The sequence below is a fragment of the Homarus americanus genome, unplaced genomic scaffold (assembly GCF_018991925.1).
Source record: "Homarus americanus isolate GMGI-L3 unplaced genomic scaffold, GMGI_Hamer_2.0 scaffold20930, whole genome shotgun sequence".
In the NCBI taxonomy this organism is placed as follows: domain Eukaryota; kingdom Metazoa; phylum Arthropoda; class Malacostraca; order Decapoda; family Nephropidae; genus Homarus; species Homarus americanus.
The window spans coordinates 8,824,306-8,844,886 of NW_024748502.1; the positions used below are offsets into that span (position 1 = coordinate 8,824,306).

The 20,581-nt window shown below is 40.6% G+C and overlaps 1 protein-coding gene across 1 annotated transcript in view; it reads left to right on the forward strand.

Moving 5' to 3' along the window:
* The window catches only part of LOC121880307 (fatty-acid amide hydrolase 2-like), a gene marked incomplete at its 5' end in the record, with an annotated part of 288,336 nt that overhangs the window by 164,457 nt on the left and 103,298 nt on the right, over positions 1-20,581 (forward strand). The window contains 1 exon segment of the mRNA XM_042387464.1: positions 14,098-14,252. Coding sequence (XP_042243398.1) covers positions 14,098-14,252 — 155 coding nt within the window.

Consider the following 20,581-nt stretch of genomic DNA (forward strand, 5'->3'; position numbering starts at 1 on the left):
TAGTTGGGACCCCGCCGATATCGAAAGTACAGAACCTATGGGATTTATTCTAATTGGTTCCAGGCACCCAAGACCCAACCCCAAGTTTCCCATTTTATGACCATTTATACCCACTAAATATATATATAATGTTATGGTAAATATCATAAATTCACATAGGCATGGCTAGGTTTATTACAAAGTGATGAAAAGGGTACGCTTAATACTGTAGTCCACAAAAATGTAGCTGCTTTTTTTATTTGGTCCCCCATCATAGAGTCCGTTTTCTCCCACATCAGGACGCCTGAGTCCTCCGTTTTCTCTCTTAATCTTAGAGTGCACCAGAGATTTAGTTATTTTTAGTAATGCCACAGAATTTGAAAATGCAACCCCAATTTCACCTGCGGTTGCAATTGTTGAGGCAACTAGATATGTCTGATTACAGCAAATGTGTTATTGTCAATTTGTAAGTGAAAGATTTTATCCTCAATAGATATAGGTTAACATTACACTTGGAGGCAAATGCTTAAAATAAGGCTAAGGAAGGAAGCATATTCCTTTAACACACAATATCTGACCAGTATGGGGAGGATCATCGTGTCTCTGTCAGGGGGTCGTGGAGTGGTGGTCCAGGAGGCGTCACAGATTTTTTTTGGGGGCACAGACGTATATGCGATCGGACGATAACCGGTGCATGACTGTACACAAAATAATGAACTAAATGATTACTAAAATTTTTGTCTAGTGCAAACTACAGTAGAAGTCCAAAAATCCGGACTGCTTGGGGATTGGGTCGGTCCGGATTTTCGGATTTTCCGGATTCTGAGGCAGTACTTTTAAAATTCAAATTTCAGGAGAAATAAAGAAGAGATGAACAGGTACATTTTGATAGTTTATTCATTAGCAAATATAGCATGCTTCATTTATCAAAACGAGCAGTTTTAAAGAAAAAGCTGTGAATTCTAAATTTTATTCTTTGCCTTTTTTATATCATAAATTGTAGACTTTCCAATGTCGTATGTTTCCATTAGAACAGTATTGCTCACACCACGTTCTAGTTTCTTAATTATTTCAAGTTTGTCACTCAATTTCAAAGTGTTCTTCTTTCTCTTCACACAACGAAGTTTATCTACTTTAGGAGCCATTATTATGGGCTTGTACAGTACTCTGTAAATGGAAAGAGTAGGACTCAAAATTACATACGTTGTCACAGTTTGATTGCTCGTTTTAAAGTGGTGACCGCGTGGTCGCTTGTTGTCGCTGTGCAGCTGTGGCGCTCACGCATGCACACATACACACAAAAGCCAGCTAAAAAAAAAAAATAGAGTTTGAGTTTTCGAAAAGTCCGGATTCTCGGGTGGTCCGGATTTCTGGCATCTGGATTTTTGGACTTTTACTGTACAGTGATCCGTCGGTTAACAAATGCCTCGGTTAATGAAATTTCGGTTAACGAATTACCTTCCATAAGAATCTTCAATTCGGTTAACGAGCAAAAATCCGGTTAACGAAATTTTTACGAAATCATGTCAACATGTTTTCGCTTGCTCACCAGCTGGAATATTAGTCCGCCAATACAGTAATCGGTTCTAGGGCTTAAATTCGTACCCATTTGAGTAAATATCAAGAAGATTGTACTATTCAATAATTTTCCAAGTTTTATATTAACATTTTGAGTCATTTTAACACTTATTTAACATAATTGCAGTACAAGAAACTAGTTTTTGGTGTGCCCAACAACCACTTGACTCACCCAGCAAGGCGTCAGTTTGTATCTCTGGTCAGTGGAGGTAACATCTTGCTTGTGGCTCTCCTGAACATAAACTATTTTTACGTTTTTACAGTACAATTATTGGTCATTCTGAAATTTATTTTACATACTGACAATATATAGTGCAGTGCAGTGTTGATTTAAAGAAAATAATCTTGAATTACACCAAGTGAACTTAAAATTTTATGGGTGAAATGACAGCATGAAGCATGGGGTGATTTCTTTTCCACCCCCACTTCTTTCTCTTCTCCCTTCTCCTCCACCCCCACTTCCTTCTCTTCTCCCTTTTCCTCCACCCCCACTTCTAATTCCCATCATCATCAACCAGGAGCCTTCTACATACATACCTCATAGTAAGTGTACTTTACTGCATTTATTTTTACTTTGTATGTAATTTTCGGTGAGCTGGAACCAATTACCCAAACTCCCATTGAAACAATGATTTCGGTTAACAAAGACCTTCTCGAACGAATTGTGTTTGTTAACCGAGGGAACACTGTATATCATGTTTATATTCAAATTAATCACTGTCTTATAAGAATTCCAGCAATGTAAATTATATTCTCCCCGGTCACTTCTGTGACATTTTATAAGCTAAAAACCTAAACTCAATCTAAAGGACATAAATAAACAAATAAATACTTCACTAGACCTTTGGCCCCAACTGTCAAACACTGTCACTTCCCTCCCCCATCTTCTCAGCCAGGGTTTGGTGTTTTAGTTTTAAAGTTTTTATCTTATATAATATCACAGATTAAAGTTAGGAGACTATAATTTGTATTGCTAGAATCCTTGCAAGACAGCGAATAATTTGAATATAAACGTCATATATTTTATACAAGAGATAAAATTTTTTGCTCTTTGTAATAAAATTATTAAATTAGAACTAAAATTTGTATGTCTTATGTGAGCTATAGCATGTTTATATTCAAATTAATCACTATCTTATAAGAATTCCAGCAATGTTATTTATATTCTCCCATGTCAATTCAGTGACATTTTGCAAGAGAAAAACTTAAAGTCACTCTTAAGGACATAAATAAATAAGCACTAGATCTTGGCATCAACTGTCAAACATATCACTTCACCTACCAATCTTCCCAGCCAGTAAACAGACCATTTCGCATCCTTTAATTTTAGCTGTGTTGATTTATGAGTGTTTGTTTTAACATAATACTTCAAAAAACAATGTTTTGTTTATTCTAGGAGATGGTCTGAGGTGCATCTGGGGAGACTCTCAGTCTTTTTAGTATTTTGTGTTTCTCTTAAGTACCAAACTAAATTATTCCATTGAAACAACACTTCGATTTAGTACGAATTCGGTTTAAAGCAACCTCTCTTGGAACCTATCTTGTGTTTTATCGACATTCTACTGTATACCGACTTTACCACCAGTGTCCATGACCTTAGGTGCACTGATCAAGCAGTGCTCCAGGCCACTTCTTTTTTTTAGCATAACCAGGAACTCTTCCTTCATGTATCACAGAGAACCGGCTCTTAGTCCAAGGGTGCACAGTTCATTATCCATGTAAGCCAGTGTGAAATTTTGACATAATTTCATGGGCTAAACAGCTATACAGGGGTCCCTCGGTTAACAAACGGTTCGATTAACGAAATTTCGGTTAAAGAATTACCTCCCATAAGGATCTTCAATTAGGTTAACGAACAAAACTTTGATTAACGAAATCCTTACGAAAAACACGTTTTGTTGTGAGCATCAGTTGATGAGCTAGTCTGCCAATTCAGTAATCTGTTCTATGTTTACATTCGTTTCCAGTGGAGTAAATATCAAGAAAGTTGTGTTCTTGAATATTTTTGCATTTTTATACCAAAATTATTAGTCATTTTAAAATATAGATAACATATTGATAATATATGCAGTACAGGTTGTACCTCTCTAGTCCGGCATTCTGTGGTCCGGAAACTCCCGTGGTCCGGAACGATTTTAGTTTGTCCAATACGTAGATAGGCAGCTTTTTTTTTTTTTTTTTTTTTTTATATATCTGAATTATTATTATTATTACAGGAGTCTTAAATTTTTGCCCCTCAGGCCCCAATGTGGTCAGTGACCTATGCCCGGGTGGGCTAATCCCCGTAAAAAAAACAAAGCCGCGGGAAATTAAGGTTTGTTTACATCCGGCAGTTCGGCCTCTCTCTCTTTCTCTCTCTCTCTGCCTGCTTGTTTGCCGATACAGAGTACATTTAACCCTTCAATATACAGTAAATAAGTGTTACTTTCATATTCTTATGTAGAGTAATGACAATATGTTTTCACATGTGCGCACTTACATACGCGCACTTACTTTTTTTTTTTACCATTAATGGTTAGCTACTTATATTGTTCCATTTATTAACATTAAATAACATTACAGGTACTTCAAGCAACCATATTCATTCTTTACATTAATTTTACTACAGCTAAACTCAGGGTCTTATTTTCTTCAGTTTTATATATAAAACCAATCAGTCACTGGTTTTGTAAGCTTTAACAAAAACAATGCCGGCAGCCATCTCGTCTCCTCGTGTGTTTTAATATTCCACGTATTATTAATAAATTGTATTGTTAATTTTGCACACACAAACATTAATTCAATAAAAACAAATTCAGAAACATTAATTTAAATATATATGAACAGTAAATAAGTGTTGCTTTCATATTCTTATGTAAAGTAATGACGATATGTTTTCACGTGTGCGCACTTACATACGCGATCTCTCTTTTTCTTTTTTTACCATTACAGTGAGTTCTGCTATAACGCGTGTTTTGATAACGCGAATTTGCTCTAACGCGATTTATGAATTCGGAACAATATTTGTATAACGCGAACGCTTGTTTGCTATAACGCGATTTTTGCTTACTATTTCTCCAATTTTGTGGTATTAACTGTGAATATGGTAAAGAAGAATATCTCCAAAAAGCGTTCTGATGATAGAATTCCCGGTGATTATTGTAAAAGAAAGGATATAACACTTGAAGAGAAGCTCGATGTTATCAACCTCAAAATCACCCTTCTTCCCCATCAAGTTACATTCATATTTTTTCAAAGTAAAGTGTTACATTTACTGTATGATTTCATTATTAGATATGAATGTAACATTTATTTAGACTGTGCTATCCTTTGTGTTAGGCTAACTACTAAATTTTTTCGATTTCGAGTAATCTGCACCTAACCCTATTTTCTCCATAAGCCCTGTTATTTCTATTACGCTATTTTCTATAACACGATATTTTACAAGAACACAATTATCGCGTTATAGCAGAACTACCTGTATCATTAGCTACTTCTATTGTTCCATTTATTAACATTAAATGACATTACTTAAAACAACCATATTAATTTTACTACAGCTACAACCAAGGTCTTATTTTCTTCAGTTTTATATGTAGAACCAGTCAGTCACTGGTTTTGTAATCAACGAAAACAATGCTGTCTCATTTCCTCGTGTTTCAATATTCTACGTATTATTAATGAATTGTATTGCTCATTTTGCACACACAAACATTAATTCAATCAAAAAGACCTTCAGTAATAAACAATAATGAATCTTTTGTACATAAGAGAAATGACGCTGTTTACACGATTGTGCACGTCGTCTGAACGTTGGTGGGCCATTCAAACCCGTCGAAATTCGAGTTTCCGCCGTCAAAATTTTTAAATGTGTTGTTTTTTTTGTGTGTGTTTAAATAGAAAACGTCGAATTAAAATCTCGCGAAATTTGAGAAGCTGCTGTACGACATTTAACCCTTCAATATGTCTTCAAATAGACCACGAAGCAGAGAAAGTGGTGCTAGTGCTTCCAAGCCAAGTCACTATCTATCCAGGAAAAGGGTGAATTTCCATGGTCCGGAAATTTCCATGGTCCGGCACCAGTCTGGTCCCGAGGTTGCCGGACTAGAGAGGTACAACCTGTACAGGGAACTAGTTTTTTGTTTGCCCATCAGCCACTTGATTCAGCCACAAGGCGTCAGTTTGGCTTTGTTGACAGTGGAGTGAACATCGATTTTTTTGGTGTCTTGAATATTTTTGCATTTTTACATTAAAGTTATTGGTGATTCTGAAATTTAGTTAACATATTGATAATATATAGCACAGTGCAGTGTTCATTTAAGTAAAATAATCTTGAATTACACCTAGTGAACTTAAAATTTTATTGGTGAAATTACTGCATCAAGCATGGGTCCCCTGAAAGGTGATATCTCCTCCATCCCCACTTCCTTCTCTTCTCCCTTCTCCTCCACCCCCATTTATAATTCCCATCATCATCATCAACCAGGAACCTTCTACATACACACCTCAAAGTAAGTGTACTTTAGTGCATTTTATTTTTTACTTTGTATGTACTTTCTGTGAGCTGGAACCAATTACCCAATATCCCATTGAAACAATGGATTCGGTTAACGAACGTCTCTGGAACGAATTGTGTTCGTTAACCGAGGGACCACTGTACTGCACAGTATATGTGTTTGCTCTCCCTTCCTTTCTCCATTTCTCTCCCTAATTTTAAACTGCTATCTAACAATACAAGAGGAATAGTAAAAACTCAATATTTGAAGCATTCAATTCAAATTAAATGTTTATTGTACTGCTGTTTGTAAACATATAAATGCATTATTTAACATAAATGATTGGTTTTCTTATACAGTGAAATATAGATAGTGCTCACTTGACATAAACTTTGTACTGTAACTGTCCAGCCAGTGTAGGCAGTGAAATTGAGCAAAATAAATACAAGCGATGAAATAAGGACCTTGGGTCCACTGACTGGGCAAGGTATCTGGGGTGGGTTAGAGGTGGGGGTGAGGGGGGGTTCTGAGACCAGCTGTTGGATTTGGGGCTCCAATGAGGTGGTGGCCAGTCTAGGCACGGCATGTATGTTTTCATCAGTTAGTCTCATTCTCGGGGGAAACTTGTTCAGCTTCATAAGGAAAAGCACTTGCTGACATGTAAGTGCTGTCAAACATGGAGGTTAATTTCATGGCTTCTCTGCAAATGTTTGGGAATTCCTTAAAGTCCAGTGATTAGTAGAACTCTATGAGCGAAATCTCTCGGTGGTTCACACACTGTGCAGTGGAACACAATCGCTCGATGACTATAACCTGAAACAAGTCTGGGGGTGTTTTCCACATTCACAGAGAATGGTTCAGCGAACTGGGCGAATCTGTTGGCGAATGCCTGCCGCAACTCCTCGAGTGCACCTGCATGATGACCCCAGTCACAATGCTCAGCAAAGGGATTCGGACACGTTTCAAAGGTCTTTCCTTAGCTGGCTTACAAAAAGCTTCAACTTCAACTCTCACACACTAATTGCCTCAAACATGTCACAAATCAATTTTTCATGCCCTGCAGTTCTTGGTTCAGGTCGTTAGGGTGTCCATTAAATCTGTTAAAAATGACAGATCTGCGACCCATTCACTGTCCCTCATCACGGTGGTATCCTTTCCCTTCTTTTGTAAAAACTACTCGATTTGGTTACGAAGATTGAAAAAGTGCCTCAGCACACTTTCACGTCTCGGCCACCTCGCCTCTGTGTACTACAGTACGTCACCATGTGATGTATTGATGCTGTCGAGAAATGTCTTGAACTCCCAGTGGTTAAGTGCGCGTGCTTGGGTGAAGTTGACTGAGGAGACTACAAAATCCATCACTTCCTTGAGTTTCAGGTATTTCCCACACAATGCCTCCTGTGTATTATGCATTGATACTGTTTTAGCTGTAATGTTTATTGTTCCTTGTCCCACTTTAGATAGCTAATGAAGCCACAAGTTTCATTAGTCATAGTTAGTGACAATCACCAACTTTTCCTCTGGCAAGTTCAAGTCATCTAAAGTTTTTTAAAGCACTGTAGATATCAGCTCCTGTTGTTCTGCCATGCAAGTACACGAGAGAGACGACTTCTTGATGTACCTGAAAAACTTTGGTGACCCCACAGATGAATATCAAAAGCTGTTCCGTGTCTGTGGCATCTGTGCTTTCATCCAAAGCAGCCGAGAAAAATGCAGTGTCATTAGTTTTGCTCTTTAGTTGGTTATATGAGTTATCAGCAATGTCAGCTATGAGTCGCTGCATGGTCATTCTAGAGAGACACAGAACTCTTGTCTGGGCACAAAAAGTTTGCTAATTGAGTCAAGTATTGTTTAAAAAACTCACCATCAATGAATGGCCACAATGATTTAGCGGTGAGTTGTGCAGTCTTAAAGCTCACAATGACAGTTGCTTCAGATTTCTTGTGTTTCTTCTGAAAAATTTGTTGCTGAGTGTGCAGTAGTGCTTTCAGTTAGTATATTTTCTTCCTCCTGTTGTCACCCTGCACATCCTTGAGTTTGGCATGTTTGGTCCCATAATGCTGTTGCACATTTTACTCTTTCGGCACAGCTATACCTTCAAGACAAACAAGGCATTTTGCAGCACCTTTGAATTCAACAAAAAATCTTTCTCTATCTATTCTCCATTGAATTTTCTATGCTTTTGGTTGAGCTTTTTTCTTTTTCTTTTTTGCAGGGCTTTTAAAATGACATTTTGCATCAGGGTTGGTAGTGAAGAACTAGGTGAGAGCTTTAAGTAATGATGATAGTGGTGGCTAGTAAGAATATGCACCTGTTTAATCATATGTAAACCCTTCAGGTTGTCTGTAAATTAGGCCCAGACAGGTTGGAGTGACTTTTGACATCCTACTAGTATTCCACTAGGTAAGGTATCCACTTAGCACCTAAAGTAAGCCCTCCCTAGAAAAAAAAATGAGTGTTATGGAATTGTAGGACATACTTTATGGAGTATGGAAAAACAAGACAAAGTCCCAAATGAAAAAAATAATAAGTAATTCAAATTTTTTTATGTAAATTCTGGACTTGTCCATAAGTACAAAATAGTATTAAGTGTTTGTAAATATAATAGGAATATTTGTACTTGTCAATAGTGGACCATCTCAGTGGCAAAAAACATTGTGTAGGAGCATGGAAAATACAAAAATAACATAAAATATGTATAGCATAATAATGGTGAACGAGCAGACGATATGGAGGGAAGTGATGAAGGGTCAGGGAAGATGGGTGGAGGGTAGTGAGGAGAAGTCATGGGAGATGCAGGGTGTGGATGGAGAGATTTATATTGTTTAGATGCCCATCCTCTGGGCAACGCGACACAATTCAGCCTAGCAATCACCCAACTTACTCCGAGATATGTGCGTGCGTGCGTGCCTCCTCGTGGCAACACACGGTAACTGGGTGCCTCGTGGGCCCAAAGGGACAGCGCATAGGCCCACTGGCATGTGGACACGTCCTGGCGCCTACCAGCCATTGCCCCGCTGCCTTGCGGATTAACCTTGGTAGGTATAAGGCTACGGGAGTAAACCCTGAATGAAAAATCTGCGGTGGAGCCCCGCATCAGGCAGACATGCTTACAGACCTCCAACAAGACCCCAACAGCAGTATACGCGGAAGAGGCGACTACCATGGAAACCCAACGACTACACTGGCGGACAAAGGCAATGCCTAATGGATATGCTACTAAGGCAAAACCCAAGAAACTGGGCTATCGGCAGTCCATTGCAAGTCTCTCTCTCCCCAGTCATTGCAACACTTGCACCACTGGATCAGGAAAAAGGGGAGCCAAAATGTGTGGTTGCAGCCTGCGCTCCTGCCTCACCACATAAATCAACTCACGCGCAGCCATCATCCAGTTCATTATACCTCTCATTCATCAAAACCCCTATACCCCCAAAAGTCCTATGGTGACGGACGAGTGGCAACAGGGACAGGCAGAGATGACTGCCGGGAGTCTCTAGTCACAACTCTGCACATGGGTGGCACAGATAAGATGGTCGTTTATGCACTGGGATCTAGACAGCAGTGCAATCTGGTCCTGTCTGTGTGACTGAGCAGACCCTCTCCAGGAGCCATGCTGCTTACACCACATGGGGATGGGTTAGTAAAGGTGCCCTAAACATAGCCTGACTAAAAAACTTACCTGACTGGGCAACCACACCCAGTAAGGTGATCCTTATGTGATCGAAAACACAATTATAATCACAGATCCAAACAAAAACAAACTTCTACAACCTCTTTTGGTCACTGCACGGAATGTCAGAACCCTTCTGGATACTGGCACAAATGAGCTTCCTGAAAGAAGAACTGCCCTTGTGGCAAAAGAGTTGGCTAGGTGTATCATCGACAACAGCCATTAGTGAGTCCCGAGCAAATTTCAATTACAGTCAGTTCTGCTATAACGCGATAGTTGTGTTCTTGTAAAACATCGTGTTATAGAAATTCGCGTAATAGAAATAACAGGGCTTATGGAGAAAATAGGGTTAGGTGCAGAGGGCTTATGGAGAAAATAGGGTTAGGTGCAGATTACTACTCTAAATTGAAAAAAATTTAGTAGTTAGCCTAACACAAAGGTTAGCACAGTCTAAATAAATGTTACGTTCATATCTAATAATAAAATCATACAGTAAATGTAACACTTTACCTTGAAAAAATATGAATATAACTTGATGGGGGAGAAGGGTGATTTTGAGGTTGATAACATCGAGCTTCTCTTCAAGGGTTATAGCCTTTCTTTTACAATCATCACCGGGAATGCGATCACCAGAACGCTTCTTGGAGATATTCTTCTTTACCATATTCACAGTTAATATCACAAAATTGGAGAAATAGTAAGCAAAAATCGCGTTACAGCAAACAAGCGTTCGCGATATACAAATATCGTTCCTCTATTCATAAATCGCGTTAGAGCCAATTTGCGTTGTCAAAACACGCGTTATAGCAGAACTCACTGTACGGCTATTGGAAAGTTCCGGGTTTGAGGGATTCCAGCTAACAGAGATATTACTGTATTCTATACATGATTTGTTTATAAATGCTTATTGATATCAAAATTCATATGAAATAATAATTGTAAATTACTGTTGAAATGTAATGCATAAAAATATTACATAACTTTTTTTCTGAAAATAAATGAATTTCTTTCCTTACAAGTTGTTATATGTTGGAGCACTTGGTGATGTTCCTCCCCCTCCTTCTCTGTGCCTTACAGTGCCATACTTAGCCTGAACAAGGCAACTAAATATAGTTTTAGTAAGAGTACAGGTAGTGCACACTTAGGATGGATATGAGCGGTCACGAGGTAAGTCACGCTGCGATGGCTGAGATACCACAAGTGCAACACTTTTTTATTTTTCATTTTTGCCACAACAACATGCCAGGCAGTTCCTTTAATACTAGGACTGCTTGTTAAAGGGCCAGACAAATTATCACTTGCACTAGAAGGGCCAGGAACACTGGGAAAGGAATCAGGAGGCATCACACTTATCACCATTTGCAATCTCCTTGTATGTTTCATGTTTTCCCACCCCTCTACCTTCGCCAGCAACTCGAGGCATGGTTCAAAACTATCACAACACTGTTATCAGTAAATGAAATTACTGTGATGAATGAGAAACAAGCACAAGCCATGGTGGGAAATGTGGGTCAAAGTTATGTTATGTGCTATTGAACCTCAAAGGACGATTGGTGTGGTCACTCACGTAACCTTGGAGGCAGTCTACATAGGAGCCAGATCACACCGACGTTGCTAAATGTATAGCTTGCATATGTAGATTTTATAAGCAAACTTAAAATTATTTTATTTTAATTTTTTAGTTCATACGCAAATTTGTATATGAAAACCCTAGAGCGATAATTTAGATCATATGTAAGAGTGTTAATAGAACTAATGGTATGATTTTCAATGTATTGAGTAGCATAAAGGATTAAGGTTGTATGAGTCATCAGTGATACTCAGCTCTGCACGTATGAACCTTACCCTTGTATAAGCCAAATTTGGGTGGTAAAATGTCAACTGTGTACATATAAATATGGGTCTTCTGTAATTAAAATTTAAGATGAGGATATGTCAACATATGACCACCACAACTAGGTGGTTGCTCTGGCCTCACTATCCTGGACCACCACAGCTAGGTGGCTGCCCTGGCTTCATTAGCCTGGACCAGCAAGGTGACTGCCCTGGCCTCACTAGCCTGGACCACCACAACTAGGTGGTTGCTCTGGCCTCACTAGCCTGGACCAGCAAAGTGACTACCCTGGCCTCACTAGCTTGGACCACCATAGCTAGGTGGTTGCTCTGGCCTCACTAGCCTGGATCACCATAACTAAGTGGCTGCCCTGGCCTCACTAGCCTGGACCACCACAACTAAGCGGCTACTCTGATCTCACTAGCCTGGACCACCACAACTAAGTGGCTACTCTGACCTCACTAGCCTGGACCACCACAACTAAGTGGCTACTCTGACCTCACTAGCCTGGACCACCACAACTAAGTGGCTGCCCTGGCCTCACTAGCCTGGACCACCACAACTAAGTGGCTACTCTGACCTCACTAGCCTGGATCACCATAACTAAGTGGCTGCCCTGGTCTCACTAGCCTGGACCACCACAACTAAGTGGCTACTCTGACCTCACTAGCCTGGATCACCATAACTAAGTGGCTACTCTGACCTCACTAGCCTGGACCACCACAACTAAGTGGCTACTCTGACCTCACTAGCCTGGATCACCATAACTAAGTGGCTACTCTGACCTCACTAGCCTGGATCACCCACAACTAAGTGGCTACTCTGACCTCACTAGCCTGGATCACCATAACTAAGTGGCTACTCTGACCTCACTAGCCTGGATCACCACAACTAAGTGGCTACTCTGACCTCACTAGCCTGGATCACCATAACTCTGACCTCACTAGCCTGGACCACCACAACTAAGTGGCTGCCCTGTCCTCACTAGCCTGGAGCATCACAACTAATTGGCTGCCCTGGTCTCACTAGCCTGGACCACCACAACTAAGTGGCTGCCCTGGCCTCACTAGCCTGGACCATCACAACTAAGTGGCTGCCCTGGTCTCACTAGCCTGGACCACCACAACTAAGTGGCTGCCCTGTCCTCACTAGCCTGGAGCACCACAGCTAGGTGGCTACTCTGACCTCACTAGCCTGGATCACCATAACTAAGTGGCTGCCCTGGTCTCACTAGCCTGGACCACCACAACTAAGTGGCTGCCCTGTCCTCACTAGCCTGGACCACCACAACACAAGTGGCTGCTGCCCTGAGTGCACTAGCCTGGACCACCATAACCCCCAAGTGGCTGCCTGGCCTCACTGGCCTGTACCACCACAACTAGTGGCTGCCCTGGCCTCCACTGGCTGGACCACCACAACTAGCTACTCACAGTCTGCCTGGCCTGGACCACCACAACCTAAGTGGCTACTCTGATCTCACTAGCCTGGACCACCACAACTAGCGGCTACTCTGATCTCACTAACCTGGACCACCACAACTAGTGGCTGCCCTGTCCTCACTGGCCTGGACCACACAGCTAAGTGGCTGCCCTGGCCTCACTAGCCTGGACCACCACAACTAAGTGGCTGCCCTGACCTCACTAGACTGGACCACCACAACTAAGTGGCTGCCGCTCACTAGCCTGGACCACCACAGCTAAGTGGCTGCCCTGGCCTCCACTGGCCTGGACCACCGCCAACTGAGTGGCTGCCCTGGCACTCACTGGCCTGGACCACCACAGCTAAGCGGCTACTTTGATCTCACTAGCCTGGACCACCACCACAGCTAAGTGGCTGCCTGGCCTCACTGGCCCTGGGCACCACAGCTGGGTGGCTGCTCTGACCTCACTAGCCTGGATCACCATAACTAAGTAGCTGCCCTGGCTTCACTAGCCTGGACCACCACAACTAAGTGGCTACTCTGACCTCACTAGCCTGGACCACCACAACTAAGTGGCTGCCCTGGCCTCACTAGCCTGGAGCACCACAGCTAGGTGGCTACTCTGACCTCACTAGCCTGGATCACCATAACTAAGTGGCTGCCCTGGCCTCACTAGCCTGGATCACCACAGCTAGGTGGCTACTCTGACCTCACTAGCCTGGATCACCATAACTAAGTGGCTGCCCTGGCCTCACTAGCCTGGATCACCACAGCTAGGTGGCTACTCTGACCTCACTAGCCTGGACCCCCACAACTAACTGGCTGCTGTGACCCCACTAGACTACAATGGACCACAATATTTCAAACACTGTGCTATGATATTAATCTACAGTATATTCCCTATTTAGGTTTTTGTTAAATAGTGAACTGTGATGTTCATAGCCATGATACATGTGTAAGTGGGTTTACTGTATCCATACTTCACATGGTGATTTCCTTTTCTGAAGCGCCACTTAATTTTATCTTGTTACAAACTATTTTTTCTCACATTTTACAAGATTTATATGCTGTATCTTGTAGTTCATGTGTTGTTTTATCTGTTTGTAAAGCACTGTCAACATACAAGATTCTTCGCTTTTAGGAATAGTGAGTAACGTTGGACAGGAGCCAGTAGCTACGGGTGAGGCGATGGACTTCCTGGTGACTGGGCCTATGTGTAAATATGCCCAGGATCTGACTCCAATGCTCAAGATCCTTGCTGCCAGTAATTCTCACATGCTTAAATTGGATGAGAAGGTAAATTTTAATTTGTATTTTGCTTTTATTCCTAATTTTTTTTGGCTAAAGTGGGTGTGCTCCTACTACTGTATCAGATACAAGTTTTTATAATGCCTCAAAAATACCAGTAAATATTACCATAATTCCTTGTGCGCTCTTAACACCACCTATAACCTCTTACCCTAATTAACAGTACCATCAGTACCACCATTACTATTATCACTCTGCATGCCATCTACCAGTGAGTTTATTTACAAGAATGAAGTTCAGTGAACCATACCTACTATGTATGAATCCCTTAAAGTAGAAATAAAACATTCAATCATTTACTGATATTAACTTGGCAATTATTGTTGTTGTTTTTTTTTGTGATAAAGAGATTATTGTTTATATGGTAGATTTAGGATTATAAATGTGCAAATCTCTGTACAATAGAAGATGAATATACATTCCCATTCTTGAGTCTAGGAAGTGAACACTTATACTGTACTCTACTTAATCTTCTTTGCCACTGATCGGCTTGTTAGCTGATTAGGCAGTTGATCATGTATCTGTTATGCATTGAATGTATCTGTACCAGCGCCAGTGTTACTATCATTCTAATAACCTAAATTTATGCACCAGGTAATAGGAACATGGAGTTGTTGCCTTTTCACATACATTAAATAATATGTTATCAAACCACTATGAAAGCTTTTCAAATTCAGATACAGGTAAACCCAGTACAGCAATGTCCCATTATCCACTGCTTCACATAACCAATGATTATATATTAGGGAAATATCCCGTGAGTTTCTCTGACGACTCCATTAATCCGCCGATTGGAGGAGCAGTTATATAGCGCTCATGAGTTTGGCGCTCAGTGGCATGGTGCGAATTCTTTCCATGAATAAGCAAATTAGTATTTCGTGAACTATCAAAGCTCGACAGTATACTTGTACAGTACAGTAAACCCTTGTTATTCACGAGGATTAGGTTCCAAGGAATGGCACAAATAGGCAAAACTGCGAATAGCAAATTATACGACCATAGTGCACTACTATATACCCATACCAAACAACCGACCAGCTGCGGCATCACTCATCCCCTCTTTTAACTTGTCTAATAATTCAATTTTCTTTGTCAGGGTCATCACTGGCTTCTGCCTTTTACGTTTCACTCCACTAGCATCACTAGCACTGACACTAGGCAGTCTTTTAGGGGTCCTTTCACACAAAAACACTTAAGTTTTGAAAGTACAACACGAGATGCTGCGTCACAGGCAATGGTTGAGCGCAAACAGAGGGAAAGGAGACGCTGTTGGTGCGTGGGGTGACTCATTGCGCTGCGGGAAAAGGTTCGCAAGCTAGCCACCATAGCCCCATCTGCTTACCACGAATCATCGAAATTGCAATTCGCAAACCCACGAACGGCAAGGTTTTACTGTATATGTTGTTTCTCTCTCTCTCTCTCTCTCTCTCTCTCTCTCTCTCTCTCTCTCTCTCTCTCTCTCTCTCTCTCTCTCTCTCTCTCTCTCTCTCTCTCTCTCTCTCTCTCTCTCTCTCTCTCTCTCTCTCTCTCTCTCTCTCTCTCTCTCTCTCTCTCTCTCTCTCTCTCTCTCTCTCTCTCTCTCTCTCTCTCTCTCTCTCTCTCTCTCTCTCTCTCTCTCTCTCTCTCTCTCTCTCTCTCTCTCTCTCTCTCTCTCTCTCTCTCTCTCTCTCTCTCTCTCTCTCTCTCTCTCTCTCTCTCTCTCTCTCTCTCTCTCTCTCTCTCTCTCTCTCTCTCTCTCTCTCTCTCTCTCTCTCTCTCTCTCTCTCTCTCTCTCTCTCTCTCTCTCTCTCTCTCTCTCTCTCTCTCTCTCTCTCTCTCTCTCTCTCTCTCTCTCTCTCTCTCTCTCTCTCTCTCTCTCTCTCTCTCTCTCTCTCTCTCTCTCTCTCTCTCTCTCTCTCTCTCTCTCTCTCTCTCTCTCTCTCTCTCTCTCTCTCTCTCTCTCTCTCTCTCTCTCTCTCTCTCTCTCTCTCTCTCTCTCTCTCTCTCTCTCTCTCTCTCTCTCTCTCTCTCTCTCTCTCTCTCTCTCTCTCTCTCTCTCTCTCTCTCTCTCTCTCTCTCTCTCTCTCTCTCTCTCTCTCTCTCTCTCTCTCTCTCTCTCTCTCTCTCTCTCTCTCTCTCTCTCTCTCTCTCTCTCTCTCTCTCTCTCTCTCTCTCTCTCTCTCTCTCTCTCTCTCTCTCTCTCTCTCTCTCTCTCTCTCTCTCTCTCTCTCTCTCTCTCTCTCTCTCTCTCTCTCTCTCTCTCTCTCTCTCTCTCTCTCTCTCTCTCTCTCTCTCTCTCTCTCTCTCTCTCTCTCTCTCTCTCTCTCTCTCTCTCTCTCTCTCTCTCTCTCTCTCTCTCTCTGACCGTCAAGCAAGAAAAAGCAAACAAACAAGACATGACATACTGTATAAAGTAAGCATAATAAGCATTAATTAAGCAAAAAGAAGCATATGTTGAGACTGTTTTTCATCAGTGTTGAAACATTGAGTTTACACTGAGACATCATTCCTTCCTTCAGTCAACCCCTCTGGCTGATGCTTTGGCCACTGTTTCTGCCATTAAGAGTTTTAAAAGATATCTCCACATATTTCAAAAGCATCGGTTATCGAGGTATACCTGTATATGAAGAAAGAAATCTTGAAAGTGTGTGTGTGGCAACACTGGTATGCATTCTGTTAATGCTAATACAGGGTGTTGATTGATTGTGGTAATTACATCCCTGGCAACATAACAGCTTAGGCCTTATGTCTATGAATTAAAATAAAGGCTTAAAAGATTAAAATCAATTAATGCAAGGTAAAAATCATAAGTAATAAATAACAGAACTTTTGGGGTACACGTTACCCAAGTTATTGATACATATCTGTGGTTTCACATTTGCGAGGCCAAATTATTGCTGAACTATAAGTAAAAAAAAATCCTCGCACTTATGAGAATTACGAGGAAAAATATCCACTATACCGCCGCGAATCCCCCAACCCCCACCACACTCATTCTCTGTATAGTGCAATTCCTTTTATCCAAACTCTTTGGGACCACTGGTAGTTCAGATACCTGGAAATGCCTTCAAAATCATGCAGTGATTAACGTAAGGTCAAAATTCGGTTTTTGCATTAGCATATGGAAAAAATTGGGGATGTGAGATGACATGTTGCCATTGTTACATGCGCTGTTAGGGTCGGTTACAGTCCGACACACGGCGATGGAGTTCGGGCCTCGTTCCCAGGGTGCGGACTCGCACTATTTAATTGTGCCGAATTAATGACCGCGACAGCCAGCTGGCATGCATCTACCGATCCCGGTAGCTGCTGGGTATTCAGCTAACACCCACTCTGTGCCTGGAGATGCATTGAGGAAGAGTCATGAGCGTGTTAAAATGGTCTAACTTCAACTATACATAACATATGTCTGGCAACGATACTTACGTTACTTTAATTATACTTGGCACACAATCATTTCACTATGTTAAAACATGAATAATGATATTCACAAAATCGACTAAGTTAAACTGACTTTGCATGGCGGCGGGAAACAATCGTTCACATACCTTGAGATGCGTTGAGGAAGAGTCACGAGCGTGTGAGTCTTCCTCATGCATTCGTTTATATATGAGCATCTGGCAACTCAGCCTTGCACAGGCATGCCAGAAGGACTAATCTCACAAACGACAGAAATTCGATTCAACTTATTCGCTGTACATTCAACTATGAAAATCAGTGTCATGGGTCAGGTGAATTTCTTATGTCTACAGTAAAAGTCCAAAAATCCGGATGCCAAAAATCCGGACCACCCGAGAATCGGACTTTTCGAAAACTTTCAAACTTTTTAAATTTAGCGGGCTTTTGTGGGTTACGTGAATGAATGGAGTTGCTTTAAAAAAATTCATTTACATAATTCTAATAATAAAAGTAATTGTAAATTATAGGTAGCTAATTTTGTTAGTTTTGTAATTAGCTTGTCCTGAAATGTAAAATTTGAGGCACTATAAATCTTTTGTGTGTATATGTGTGCATGCTTGAACGCCACAGCTACACAGCGACAACAAGCGACCACTCGATCGCTACTTTAAAACAAGCAATCAAACTGTGACAACGTATGTAATTTTGAGTCCTACTCTTTCCATTTACAAGCCCATAATAATGGCTCCTAAAGTAGATAAACTTCGTTGTGTGAAGAGAAAGAAGAATACATTGAAATTGAGTGACAAACTTGAAATACTTAAGAAACTAGAACGTGGTGTGAGCAATGCTGTTATAATGGAAACATACAACATTGGAAAGTCAACAATTTATAACATAAAAAAGGCAAGGAATATAAATCTAGAATTCACAACTTCTTCTGAGCCTTACAATAAAATTGCTGAAAGAAAAAGTTTACATCGGCCCAAATTAGAAAATCTTATAAAGTGTTGGATGAATGGTTTTTGTTAAAATGATCAGAAGGTATGGCAATTTCTGGGCCGATGCTTATTGCCAGAGCAAAGTCTTTTAAGGAGCAAATGAACATTGAATCAGAGTGCGCATTTAGTGATGGATGGCATAGGAATTTCAAGACTCGTCATGGTATTAGACAATTAGATATTGCTGGAGAAAGACAGTCAGCTGATACACAAGCAGCAACAAAATATAGTGCAACATTTGAAAAAATTGTAAATGACTATGATCTCACAGCCGATCAAATTTATAATGCTGATGAAACAGGGGTTTACTGGAAGTGTTTGCCCACAAAAACTTTGGCTGGAAACCAAGAACGAAATGCAACAGGTTTTAAGCTTAATAAGGAAAGATTAACCGTTCATGTATGTGCAAATGCTTCAGGCCAGCATAAAATTAAGCTTTTGGTGGTTGGCAAATTTAAGTGCCCACGGGCCTTTAAAGGAATTGTGCACTTGTCTGTGACCTATAAAGCCCAAAAGAGTGCTTGGATGGACAAAGACATATTTCGCGATTGGTTTGTTCATGATTTTGTTCCATCAGTTCGTCAGAACTTAAGGAAACTGGGAAGCCTGCAAATACAAAGTGCCTGCTACTTCTCGACAACTGTAGGGCCCACCCGCATGAATCAAAATTAGTGTCTGATTGCGGGAATATTTTTGCATGTTTCTTGCCACCAAACGTAGCATCATTGATTCAACCCATGGATCAAGGAGTCATTAAGAGCTTTAAATGTCACTATAAAAATGATTTTATGACGAAAATGATGAATAAGAATGTCAACCCTACAGAATTTCAACGCAGTTTTACAATCAAGGATGCAATATTTTTACTGGTGACTGCATGGAATGCAGTCATGAGTGAAACACTTTTAAGAGCACGGCGAAAGTTGTGTTTGCAGATCTAGAGTGTGATCAAGACGAAGATTTTGAAGGATTCCACATAAAGCAGAGGGCATCTGAAGTGCAAGAACTGATGGAGACTGTTAAATTATCTCTGGAAGACAACCCTCTACGCAAGCTTAATGCTGCTGACATAGAAGAGTGGATACACATTGACGATGATATTGAAGTTGCTGCCACTTTCACTGATCAAGAAATCATTGAAAGCATTACAACTCCTGAGAAGATAGAAGAGAATTTTCAGAAGAATCTGTTGAAGAAAACGACAAAGTTCAAGAAAAGATATCTTGGGCTGCTGCAGAAAAGGGCATTGAAACAGTTATTAAATTTGTGGAACAGAACCATAACTTCAGTCTTCAAGACGTCATGCATGCACACATGGTGCAGAATAATCTTATCACTAAGAAATTACAAAGTCGTAAACAAGGTGATATACGAAAGTATTTAAAGAAAGTAGTGTCAAGCAGTGCAGCAGATGCAGTAGAAGCTGCAAGTGTTCCATCCACAAGCAGTGCAGCAGACGATATAGAAGTGGAAATCAACGAATAAATATTTATTTGTTATTTTGTACTTTGTATTTATAGGAAAATGTTTCGTTAATAAACTACAAATAAATAATCATTTTGTATAAAATAAATTCTGCTTTCATTTGTTTACTGTAATTTTCTTTTACAATGTTCATTGTTGAACATGATTTCAAACATTACACGCCCCTTTTTTCGTAGTGAAAAATTTTTGTTTACATTTTTTGTCAAGTGTTGACTTTATTTTTCTTTAAAACTGCTCGTTTTGATAAATGAAGCATGCTATATTTGCTAATGAATAAACTATCAAAATGTACCTGTTCATCTCTTCTTTATTCCTCCTAAATTTGAATTTTAAAAGTACTGCCTGAGAATCTGGAAAATCCGAAAATCCGGACCGACCCAATCCCCAAGCAGTCCGGATTTTTGGACTTCTACTGTATTTTTATAATTTAATCAGTGATTGAGCTTGCCAAGA